This window comes from Somniosus microcephalus, chromosome 26 (genome assembly GCF_052327205.1).
Source record: "Somniosus microcephalus isolate GS21.2 chromosome 26, FLI_Smic_1.0, whole genome shotgun sequence".
Classification (NCBI taxonomy): Eukaryota; Metazoa; Chordata; class Chondrichthyes; order Squaliformes; family Somniosidae; genus Somniosus; species Somniosus microcephalus.
Window position 1 is genome coordinate 39,203,387 of NC_141012.1, and position 13,092 is coordinate 39,216,478.

Here is a 13,092-nt window from a genome sequence, read left to right on the forward strand (position 1 = left end):
GGTCATCTGATTTTAGTGATGTTGGTTGAGGGATAAGTATTGGCCAGGACACCAGGGAGAACTCCCCTGCTCTTCTTTGAAATAGTACCGTGGAATCTTTTACATCCACCTTGTTTCAACATCTCATCTGAAAGACGGCACCTCTGACAGTGCAGCGCTCCGTCGGTTGTGCACTGGAGGGTCAGCCTAGATTTTTTGTGCTCAAGTCTCTGGAGTGGGACTCGAACCCACAACCTTCTGACGCAGATGCGAGAGCGCTACCCACTGAAAGCTATGAGTGAGGGACAGCGCTACATAAACATCTTTCTTTTCCATTCCTTTAGGCTGGAGAATGGTTTGTGAGCAGGAAATCAGTACATTTTAAAATGTCGAGAAATGGGGCCCTACCAACTCTTACCTTCTCTGCTTGTGCACTTGCTGTTGGGCCTGCTGTGAAACGCCATTCAAGGGAAAACGATTGCCCAACACGTGTTCTGTAAGTGCAGTCAAGCGTGGCATTGTTGCCAACGTTCACTACCATATTTGGCTGGTTTGTTGTTACAGATATTGACTGTACTGCATCTGTGAAAGTAAATTAGAAAGTATTATATTTCAGAGTAGATCTTTCAAAAAATATATTAATTCTCGGGATGTCGGTGTTGCTGGCAAGACTGGCATTTATTGCCCATCCCCAGTTGTCCTGAGAAGCTGGTGGTGATGGGCTGCCTTCTTGAACTGCTGGCAGTCCATATGGTATTCTTCATAGCAGTTTAATACAACTGCGTGGCTTGCTAGGCACTTCAGAGGGTTATTAAGTGTTGTGTCTGTGTGTTGATAGAGACATTGAAGACAGGAGTTGGTTTCATAGGTGTTTACTAAACAAAGTCTGGAGGGGAACTAACTGATACAACACAATATACAGGCTTATATAGCCCGAGTGGCCATTACCGGCATTACAGTACACATGGGGCTCTTAAAGGCACATACACTACAATTCCTCCCCTTTTAGCCAACCAGTACATAATATTTTAAGTAATTATTAATTACATGTTACAAGAAAAATAATCTACACATTGTTGCAGTTAATTAATTATAAGTCAGTCTCTCTGGAGGCTTCCTGACTCGGTCCGGATAACGTCTCGGTGGTGTAGTAGTTTCTGGTGGTGTAGTAGGTTCTTTTGGCAAGGCTGATTCGGCTTGAATGCCAGTGTCGGGTTCATCGGGTTCCAGTATCACCGGATCGGAGGTAGATATGGGTATCTCTACTTCATCGTTAGGCGTATAGAGTTGTGGTGTGGGTTGTCCCTTTTCGGATGACTCTATGATTTGGTCAGCATGGCGCCTTATTATGCTTTCTCCGATGTCCACGGTATACATCAGCGGTCCTAGTCATGTGCAGATAGTTCCAGGCTGCCATTTCTCGGTACGGTAGTCCCGGGCCAAAACTTGTTGACCTATCTGGAAGGTTCTAGTTGGCCTTTCATTCATGCCTTGAAATTGCCAGTTCTCCACGTCCCTTCTGATGTTGGGCTTGATCAAATCCAGCCGGCATCTTAGGCTTCTATTGAAGAACATCATGGCGGGAGTTTGGTTTGTAACCATATGTGTTGCATTCCTGTATGCGAACAAGAAGTTATCCACCTTGTGCTGAAGTTTTATGTCTTCATTACCCATGGCCTTTATGGCCTTCTTGAAGGTCTGGACAAACCTTTCAGCCAATCCATTGGTGGCGGGATGGTATGGGGCGGATGTGTAGTGCTTAACCCCATTGTTTTTTAAGAACTTCCTGAATTCTTCGGACACAAATTGTGGTCCATTATCAGAACAGATCTGTTCCGGCAGCCCATTCCTGGCAAATATGGTCCTTAATACTGTGATGGTTTTTTCCGTGGTGGTGGAGGACATCTTTATTACCTCCGGCCACTTGGAGTGTGCATCAACCGCGATTAAGAACATTGAGTCCATAAATGGACCAGCAAAGTCGATGTGTACCCTTTTAAAGGTATATGCGGAAATAGCCGCTCGTAATCCCATCGATTTATGACGGTCAGAGCTGATCCTGTATCTAGCTCCATTTTAACTGGGGACCCTGCTATCGTGAGGGTAACCCAAATGGTCTGGTAATCATCTTTGTCAATTACATTATGTAATTTGAGACAGCTTAGTCTCTTGTTTTCGGAGTCGCTATCGCTCTTCTGGTCTTCGGAGCTACTGTCCGTCATCATTTGTACCTTTCTGTACTTTTCTTTATTGATTTTTTTTTCCTGTCTGTGGATTTTTTTTGTCCAGATCGGCATACCCGTGCAATGTGTCCAATCTTTCCGCATTGCCTGCATGCTTTGTCCTTGAACCAGCAGTCCCTCTGGTCATGGGTGGATCTGCTGCAGCGATAACATCTCTCGAAACCCTGTGTCATTTCATGGGTGCCGAAGTCCTGTGTCTTTTGTTGTATCTCTGCAGCTCCTCTTGCGGCTGCTTCGTATGATACAGCCATACTGAAAGCCTTGTCCAGTGTTAAATCTTTTTCAGAAAGCAGCCTTTTCTGTGTTCCTTCACTTAAGAGACCGCAGACGAATTTGTCTCGAAGATAATCTGCTAGTCCTGCCACGAATTGGCAGTGTTTTGATAGCTTTCTTAATTCGGTGAGGTAATCAGCGTTACTTTCATTCTTGTGTTGATTTCTCTTGAAGAATTTGAATCGTTCCGCTATCAGCAGCGGTGTTGGGTTTAAGTGCTCCTGTAGGGTATCAACAATTTCTTTAAAATTCTTGTCCTTTGGTTTGGCTGGAGTGATTAAATTTTGTAACAGCCCGTATGTCTTTGAGCCCATTAGATTTAGCAGTACTGAAACTTTTTTTTCATCATCTATTCCATTTGCGGTGCAATATACCTCCACTCTTTCCACATATGTGGTCCAATCCTCTATCTCATTATCAAAAGCATCAATATTGCCAGACTTAGGCATCCTAGAAATAAAATGGCGCTTCCCGCGCTTCCCTGCCGCTGCTGCCGATGACAACGCTGTTTCCCGCGGTTTCCGTTCTTTTTATTTATTTATTTACAGTTGGAGACTCGTTCCCGCCGGACTCTCTCTCTAGGTCTGAACGCCGACCTGCTTGCAGCGCCGGCCGTCTCCCGAGTGCTCCCTCCCCGTCTGTTACTGCTTGCCTCCGCTTTTGCTGCTTGGCCTAGCTGTAGAGCCAGCCGCTGGAGCCCCAGCCCGACGCCCAGGAAGGATTATTGCAGTACCTGCCACCAGCTTGGCTAGCTGGTGAAACCACAGCTTTTTCTTTTTCTTGATTTTTTCTTCAACTTTGGACGCCAGAGGAATCGATGTCCTTGAGGTGCTGCCGAATTGCAGGTAAGTCCGTTTCCAATTCGTCGCCACTGTTGTGTCTGTGTGTTGATAGAGACACTGAAGACAGGAGTTGGTTTCATAGGTGTTTACTAAACAAAGTCTGGAGGGGAACTAACTGATACAACACAATATACAGGCTTATATAGCCCGAGTGGCCATTACCGGCATTACAGTACACATGGGGCTTTTAAAGGCACATACACTACATTAAGAGTCAGCCATGTTGGTGTGGGATTGGAGTCACATATAGGCCAGATCACATAAGAACATAAGAAATAGGAGCAGGAGTCGGCTATTTGGCCCCTCGAGCCTGCTCCGCCATTCATTAGGATCATGGCTGATCTTCTACCTCATCTCCACTTTCCTGCACTATCCCCATATCCCTTGATTCCCTTAATATTCAAAAAGCTATCGATCTCTGTCTTGAATATACTCAACAACTGAGCCTCCACAGCCCTCTGGGGTAGAGAATTCCAAAGATTCACCACCCTCTGAGTGAAGACATTTCTGGCCGACCCCTTATTCTGAGACTGTGACCCCTGGTTCTAGACTCCCCAGCCAGGGGAAACATCCTCCCTGCATCTACCCTGTCAAGCCCTGTAAGAATTTTGTATGTTTCAATGAGATCACCTCTCATTCTTCTAAACTCTAGAGAATATATTCCTAGTCTACTCAATCTCTCCTCATAGGACAATCCCCCCATCCCAGGAACCAGTCTGGTGAACCTTTGTTGCACTCCCTCTATGGCAAGGATATCCTTCCTTAGGTAAGGAGACCAAAACTGTACACAACACTCCGGGTGTGGTCTCACCAGGGCCCTATATAATTGCAGTAAGATGTCTTTACTCTTATACTCAAATCTTCTTGTAATAAAGGCCAACATACTATTTGCTTTCCTAATTGCTTGCTGTACCTGCATGTTAAGTTTCAGTGATTCATGTACAAGGGCACCCAGGTCCCTCTGAACCCAGGTCCCAATCTCTCACCATTTAAAAAATACTCTGCTTTTCTATTTTTCCTACCAAAGTGGATAACTTCACATTTCTCCACATTATATTCCATTTGCCATGTTCTTGCCCACTCACTTAGCCTGTCTATATTCCTTTGAAGCTTCCTTGCATCCTTCTCACAATTTACGTTCCCACTCAGCTTTGTATCATCAACAAACTCGGATATATTACATTTGGTCCCATCCAAATCATTGATGTAGATTGTGAATAGCTGAGGCCCAAGCACTGATCCTTGCAGTAGCCCACTAGTTACAGCCTGCCAACCCAAAAATGATCCTTTTATTCCTACTCTCTGTTTTCTGTCCATTAACCAATCCTCAATCCATGCTATTGTAGTATATTACCCCCAATCCCATGAGCCCTAATTTTGTTTAATAACCTCTTGTGTGGCACCTTATTGAATGCCTTCTGAAAATCCAAATACACCACATCCACTGGTTCCCCCTTATCAATTCAGCTAGTTACAACCTCAAAAAACTCTAACAGATTCGTCAAACACGATTTCTCTTTCATAAATCCGTGTTGACTCGGCCCAATCCTATTATTATTTTCTAAGTGCCCTGTTACCACATCCTTAATAATAGATTCTAGCATTTTCCCTACTACTGATGTCAGGCTAACTGGTCTGTAGTTCCCTGTTTTCTCTCTCCCTCATTTCTTAAATAGTGGGGTTACATTTGCTACCTTCTAATCCATGGGAACCATTCCAGAATCTATGGAATTTTGAAAAATGACAACCAATGCATCCACTATCTCTGTAGCCACCTCTTTCAAAACCCTAGGATGTAGGCCATCAGGTCCAGGGGATTTATCAGCTTTCAGTCCCATTAATTTCTCCAGCACAATTTTTTTACTAATACTAATTTCTTTCAGTTCCTCATTCTCGCTAGACCCTTGGTTCTCCACTATCTCTGGGAAGTTTTTTGCGTCTTCTTCCGTGAAGACAGACACAAAGAGTTGGATTTTACCAGCCCTGAGGAGGCGGGGTTGGAGGCGGGACTGCTGGGAAAATCAAAAAGAATGGGTGCAGGCTCAGAACCCGCTCCCAACCCACCTCCAACAAATCTTCCCGGGAGTCGGGTCCCCGATTTGCGCAGGGACCCGACTCCTAACGGCGTGAAGAGGATTATAGCCACTTAACTGCCTGTTAACAGGTAGTTAACAGGCAGTTAAGAGGCTTTTTCCCATTTTGCGACTTCTGCTGCGGGCTTCCCGACGTCAGGGGACCCCGCCAGGGTAAGTGAGGCATGCTGTGGGTCTGTTGGTGTATAGATGACAGCTGCAGAAGTGGTGTGAAGGATGCAATGGGACACTGGTGAATATTAGAGGTAAGGAAATGTTGGGAAAGTAATTTTTAATGTGTTTAGATTTTTCTATAGGTGACAAGCTTTGAAGTGTTTATGTGGCCTCACCTCATTGGGAGAAGTGACAGATCGCTTCTGTGCCCTCACCTGCAGCTGCCATCTGCTTTATCCTAAGGAAAGAATCATTGGAGAGCCTTGGTGCAAGGGCTCACCTTTGTACAGTGATTGTCAGTGTTTGACAGCACCTCAATGCTGTCAAACACTGTCAAACAATCTGTCAAAAATAAATGTTTCATGTCCCTTTACGAAAACCGGTAGATGAACGGTCATCTGACACCGGCTTTCCCTTAATTGGTCAGCAAGCCCACAGGGCGGGCTTAACAAGGCCAATCAGAGGAAAATAGCGCCTGTGCATCGGACATCACTGGGGGTGGGAATAGAACCCAGAAGGCAGCAGTCCCGCCCCCAACTCATCTCGGTAAGTAAAATCCAGCCCAAAGTATTTGTTTAATTTCTCTGCCATTTCCTTATTCCCCATTATAACTTCTCCTGACTCAACCTGTAAGGGACCCACATTTACTTTTGCTAATCTTTTCCTTTTTACATACCTAGAGAAGCTTTTACAGTCTGTTTTTATGTCTCTCGCTAGTTTACTCACACATTCTATTTTCCCTTTCTTTATCAATTTTATGGTCCTCCTTTGCTGAATTCTAAAATCCTCCCAATCCTCAGGCTTACTACTCTTTTTGGCCTCTTCCTTTGATCTTTAACTTCTCTTGTTGGCCACGGTTGGACCACTTTTCCTGTGGGGTTTTTGTGCCTTAAAAGAATGTATGGAGAGTAGGTTTCCTTCCCTAAAGGACATTAGTGAATCCGTTGGGTTTTTACGACAATCCGTCAACTTCATGATCTCTTTTTACTGATGCTAGCTTTGTTTTCCCCAGATTTTTTAAACTGAATTAAAAAAGTCTTAAGCTACCATAATGGGATTTGAACTCATGTTCTGTGGATTCCTAGTCCAGTAACATAATCACTACACTACCGTACCCCGATGTCTCTAAGTACCTCCTCAAAAAAAGAATTGCAAGTACTCAAGAGAGCCTACACGATGTGGACCATCGATAGAGATGGTCACAGATTCCCAACATTTGACAATTCCCATTCCCTCAAAACAATTTGAGGAAAAGGTATCACACACTTGTACAGTTCATTGTCTTTCTTGTCACCAATGGAAGCACCAACAATAATCAGCCATGTTTAGAATTCTATGTTCTTCCATTTTCAGCTACTAATCAATAACCACACTTCAGTTGTTTGTGAAGCTGATTTTGAGCTCAATTTCCACAAAACCCAGTGTAATAATTTATCCATGATCCTGGTTAGGAGCTGCCATCATTTTGAGATCCATCACTTGGACCAGGTGCATTGGCCGGACCGCTGGCATGAGGTTACCTACACCCTTGCCACTTAACCATCAGGGATCAGATGATCACATCATTAAGACAGGGCTGCATTGCTCATTCCAATATGATTACCAGAAATCGGACAAACAATTGTAAAACATATTGGCCTAGAAATTGGGTATAGCCCCGCCAGCTCGTTTGCGCCGTAAATTTTGCGCCCGCCGCGGAGCCAGTTGTGCCCGCCCCATATTCACTTTCAGCGCCCCAAAGCGGAACCGGGCGCTGTTCCAGGGTTTGGCCGCCCCACTTGGGACGCTGAAAGTGAATTTCAGCGCTGCCGGTCCCGCTGCGCCACCCGATGCGGTGCGGCAGGCTGCTGTACTGCAGGCCTCCCCCTTCTCTTAAGGGGGAGGTGCCTGCAACGGCCGGAGCCCCGATTGCAAGTGCCGGCAAAAGAGCCCGGCACAACGGAGAAGTGCCGGGCTCCACGGAAACCAGCCGGCAATGCCGCGGGGGGGGGGTGGAGGAGGCCGGGGAAGGAGGTGCGGGCAGGCGGCCGCCGAAAAAGCAGCCGCCCCGCACCTCCACCTTAAGGCTGCAGTAAGGACCCGTTCTCCCGATGTTGTTAGCGGCCGCCACGGATGAGGCGGCCGCTACTGAAGATGGGGATCGGCGTGGTTTCGGGCGGTACCGGGGCACTGCGCACACCGATGACGTCATCGGTGCCGGCACAGCGCTACCAGCTAACGCCGATGTTAGGGCCCACCTAATTTCGGGCGCGACGCAACTTCCGGCGCAACCCACTCTTTCGCCCCTAATTGGGCACAAACGCAAGTGAATTTCTAGGCCCATTCTCTTTAAATTACCAGAGACTGGAACTGTTGATCATAGATTTGGCTGCCTCTCACCTGCTGGAGTGCCAGCTGTCACATCAATTTATTAAATAAATCGACCTGAGATGCAGAAATTCCAGCTGTGATTGGTCACTGGAGCACAGAACCTTGCAGCAATCTGCTAGCTACATGGATCTCCAATTGTGCTTTCAGTCTTGAAGTGGAAGACCAGTGTCCCATTTCTTAGCAACCGTTGCTCAGTTGTGGCTTAGAGCTTATTCCTCAGTACTCAATTTTCACAGGAGAATGGAGAGGTGTCTGCCCTTCAAGTACAATGTGTGGAAGCAGTGAAGCATTGCGTATTGATGATATCATGTGGAGTGGCCCACAGTTCGTGGGAAAATGGATAAAAAATCTTCTGTTAAATTTATTTGATTGGAGGGTATGGAGTGCAGTTGCATTTTCACCAGGCTTTTATGTCCTGGATTTGCATTTCATGGCAGGATCAGATGAATAAGGTCCTTTAGCAAATGATTTGTATTTCTTCCCGTGACGTGCACGGTGCTGGCAAAGCCCCATTTACTGCCCATTCCTAGTTGCCCTGAGAAGGTGGTGGTGGGCCTTTTCCTTCTACCACTGCAGTCTTTGATCTCCACCTTGCAGAATACCAGCCCTCCTGGGATCGCAATACAGCATCCGGGAGGGGGCTATTTTTAACCTAACCGGATTGGTGGAAAACTGATGCAATCAGATCAACCGTTCGTTTGACAAGCGTCTGATTTTATTTTCCATCAGGCATCTTGTAAAAACAGGCGGCCAATCTGATCACGTCAGTTTCCCATGGGTGGGTTCAGTTGAAATGGCCTTCCTTCCCCAACTGTTTCCTAACTGAGTCCAGTGGTCTGCACTGGTGTGAGTGATGTTTTGCTGTATAGAAACATAGAAGAATCATAGAAACATAGAAAAATAGGAACAGGAGTAGGCCATTCGGCCCTTCGAGCCTGCTCCGCCATTCAATATGATCATGGCTGATCCTCTATCTCAATACCATATTCCCGCTCTCTCCCCATACACCTTGATGCATTTTGTGTCTAGAAATCTATCTATCTTCTTCTTAAATATATTCAGTGACTTGGCCTCCAAAGCCTTTTGTGGTATAGAATTCCACAGGTTCACCACCCTCTGAGTGAAGAAATTTCTCCTCATCTCAGTCCTAAATGTCCTACCCCGTATCCTGAGACTGTGACCCCTCGTTCTAGACCCCCCAGCCAGGGGAAACATCCTCCCTGCATCCAGTCTGTCTAGCCCTATCAGAATTTTATACGTTCCAATGAGATCCCCTCTCATTCTTCTAAACTCTAGTGAATAAAGGCCTAGTCGACCCAATCTCTCCTCATACGACAGTCCTGCCATCCCAGGATGACTGCACCATGTAAAAGTTATGGGTATTCTTTATATCAGCACAACCCAGCCTATTTTTTTAACAGTATTTGGCTTGGTGCTTCTGTTGTGACCTCTCAGTTCCCTCTAACACACTATGGAACTGATCAACTAATTCCCATAGCTTTGTCTGTCAGGACAGACCTTGACAACGTAATGTATGCACTGAGAGAGGTACGTCCAAGTCTTCTGGGGCTTCATGTAAATCTTACTGTGCTTATTCCAACACTTGGGGCCGAGTCTTAGCTGCACTGTAGTGTGCAGTCCTTCTGTAATGTATAAGTACAGTGAAATTAATTACGAAGAATTAAAAGTAAGAAAAATGGGCCCATATCCCAACAACAACACCTGTAGATCTCACGGATTCCATTGAGAAGTGCGACCAATGTGATTGAGACTCTAATCTTCATGATCAGGCGATGATGAATTTCACTCCCAGTTTGTGACATTGTCCGATCCCCCTCAGATACAATACATACCACTGTCAGGCATCCAGTCTTCTATGTGTCATTCACTCATTGCTGTCTGGTTATACTCTGAGTTCATACCTTTTCAGCCATTTCAAACAACCTTCAGCAGTAACCGTGTGAGCTCACCTTGCTGATAAGTGCGTAAATAATGCCCTGTTTATATAGCGAAGCAGAACCATTCTATCTGTGACTTACTTCAAACATAATCCCCCCCCAGAGATGGCTTTGTCATTCAGCCATGTTTTTTCCTTTCTGCTTTCACAGTTCACAAGCACGGCAGCCTGTGGAAGTTTTAGAAACCCGGAATGGATTTCACAAAGTGATATTTCCTGTAAACTTAATTAATTCTCCCAGTGGTTCAGTGGGTAAATTAAACTCCTTTTGTATTGGGTTAAATGCGGTGTTTGCTTGTAGCAAAGCAGCAGCACTAGCACGGGTCACACCAGCAGCAATAGCATGGGTCGCACCAGCAGCAATAGCATGGGTCGCACCAGCAGCACTGGCACAGGTCACACCAGCAGCACTGGCACAGGTCACACCAGCAGCACTAGCAATGGTCACACCAGCAGCACTAGCACAGGTCACACCAGCAGCACTAGCACAGGTCACACAAGCAGAACTAGCACGGGTCACACCAGCAGCACTAGCACTGGTCACACTAGCAGCACTAGGACGGGTCACACCAACAGAACTAGCACAGGTGACACCAGCAGCACTAGCACAGGTCACACCAGCAGCACTAGCACAGGTCACACCAGCAGCACTAGCACAGGTCACACCAGCAGCACTAGCACAGGTCACACCAGCAGCACTAGGACGGGTCACACCAGCAGCACTAGCACAGGTCACACCAGCAGCACTAGCACAGGTCACACCAGCAGCACTAGGATGGGTCACACCAGCAGCACTAGCACAGGTCACACCAGCAGCACTAGGATGGGTCACACCAGCAGCACTAGCACAAGTCACACCAGCAGCACTAGGATGAATCACACCAGCAGCACTAGGATGGGTCACACCAGCAGCACTAGCACAGGTCACACCAGCAGCACTAGGAGGGGTCACACCAACAGCACTAGCACGGGTCACACCAGCAGAACTAGCACGGGTCACACCAGCAGCACTGGCACGGGTCACACCAGCAGCACTAGCACAGGTCACACCAGCAGCACTAGCATGGGTCACACCAGCAGCACTAATAAGAACATAAGAAATAGGAGCAGGAGTAGGCCACTTGGCCCCTCGAGCCTGCTCCACAATTCAATAAGATCATGGCTGATCTCAGGCTCAAAGCCACTTCCCTGCTCGCACCCCATAACCCTTCACTCCCTTAACTTGCAAAAATCTGTCTATTTCCACCTTAAATGTCTTTAATGACCCAGCCTCCACAGCTCTCTGGGGCAGAGAATTCCATAAATTTACGACCCTCTGAGAGAAGAAATTGCTCCTCATCTCAGTTCTAAAAGGGCGACCCTTTATTCTGAAACTATGGGGGTGATTGTCATTCAGAAGTCAGGAAGGAGGCGGGACTACAACTTTCGGGGTTGTAGTCCCGCCTCCATCGCGATGCGGCCAATCCATGCCATTTTAACTTGATTGACCTTGTTGAGCCCACCCAGCGGGCTCAGCAGGCCAATTAAGGGCCACCTGGCAACAGGTGACATCACAGACTGAAATCTCATCTGTCAAGACATTTTGACAGATGAAATATCAGTGTTTCACAGCTGTTTGAAGCTGTCAAACACTGACAGCCTTACTTCTAACCTGAGTCCTTCTACACAGACTCAGTTCAAAATCTCACCGGCACAGAAAGCTGCAGGCTGTCACTTTTGACAGGTCGCAGCCATTCTGCTTTCGGTGCCGGTTAGATGATGGACTCCCGAAACCTAGAGGAAGGAAGGCTGAAAAGGCAAGTGCAGGTAATTTAAACTTCTTTACACACTTTACACATAACACACTTACCTTTGCACTTATGCACCCATCACTCACCTGAACACTGACATCTCGACCCCTCCTAATCCTTCAACCCGACGGCCCGACTCCTCTAACTTGGCGTGGTTTGGAGCCGTCGGGAATCCCACACTTCAAGATTTAAAATAGGGATTAGGCTAAAAACTGCCTGTTAAATACTTGATAATAGGCAGTTAATTCGCACTAATCCCTTCCCGCCTCGGGTATGCGGGTCCCAGTGCAGGGCGGGTACCCGCCTCCTTTGAAACTGGCATGGAGGCAGGTTGGGGGCGGGATGGTGTCGGGGCCCCCGAATTCGGGTCTTTAAACCCCCAGACACCTCCAATCCCGACTCCACGGGTCAATGAGAATCGACCCCTATGCCTCCAAGTTCGAGATTTCCCAACGAGGGGAAACATCCTCTCTGCATTGACCTTGTTGAGCCCCCTCAGTATGTTTCAATAAGATCACCTTTCATTCTTCTAAATTCCAATGAGTATAGGCCCAACCTGCTCAACCTTTCCTCATAAGTCAACCCCCTCATCTCAGGAATCAACTGAGTGAATCGTCTCTGAACTGCCTCCAATGCAAGTATATCCTTCCTTAAATAAGGAGACCAAAACTGTACTCAGTACTCAAGGTGTGGTCTCACCAATACCTTGTACAGTTGTAGCAGGACGTCCCTGCTTTTGTACTCCAACCCTCTTGAAATAATGGCCAGTGTTCCATTTGCCTTTTTGATTACTTGCTGCACCTACATGCTAACTTTTTGTGTTTCATGCACAAGGACCCCCAGGTCCCTCTTCCAAAATTCGATAGACTCTGGAACAGTACCCATGGATTGGCGGGTAGCTAATGTTACCCCACTGTTCAAAAAGGGTGGTAGAGAGAAAACGGGGAATTACAGACCGGTAAGCCTGACATCCGTAGTGGGGAAAATGCTAGAGTCCATTATAAAGGATGTAATAGCAGAGCACTTGGTCAAAAGATCAGGATAATGAAACAGTTTGGGTGGAGGTAAGGAATAATAAGGGGAAAAAAACACTAGTGGGCGTAGTCTATAGGCCTCCGAACAGTGGCAACTCTGTTGGACGGAGTATCAATCAGGAAATAGTTGAGGCTTGTAATAAGGGAACATCTATAATTATGGGGGATTTTAACTATCATATTAATTGGACAAATCAGATTGGGCAGGGCTGCCTTGAGGATGAGTTCATTGAGTGTATTAGGGATGGGTTTCTTGAGCAGTATGTAACTGAAGCGACCAGGGGGCAAGCAACCTTAGATCTGGTCCTGTGTAACGAGACAGGATTAATTAAAAATGTCCTAGTAAAGGATCCCCTTG

At 46.6% G+C, this 13,092-nt stretch overlaps 1 protein-coding gene across 1 annotated transcript in view; it reads right to left on the reverse strand.

Moving 5' to 3' along the window:
* LOC147100400 (V-set and immunoglobulin domain-containing protein 2-like) overlaps positions 1-13,092 on the reverse strand; it is a 58,452-nt gene that overhangs the window by 36,100 nt on the left and 9,260 nt on the right. The window contains exon 2 of the mRNA XM_085968065.1: positions 398-561. Within this exon, the coding sequence (XP_085824191.1) occupies positions 398-561 (164 nt within the window). The remainder of the gene's footprint in view (positions 1-397; positions 562-13,092) is intronic.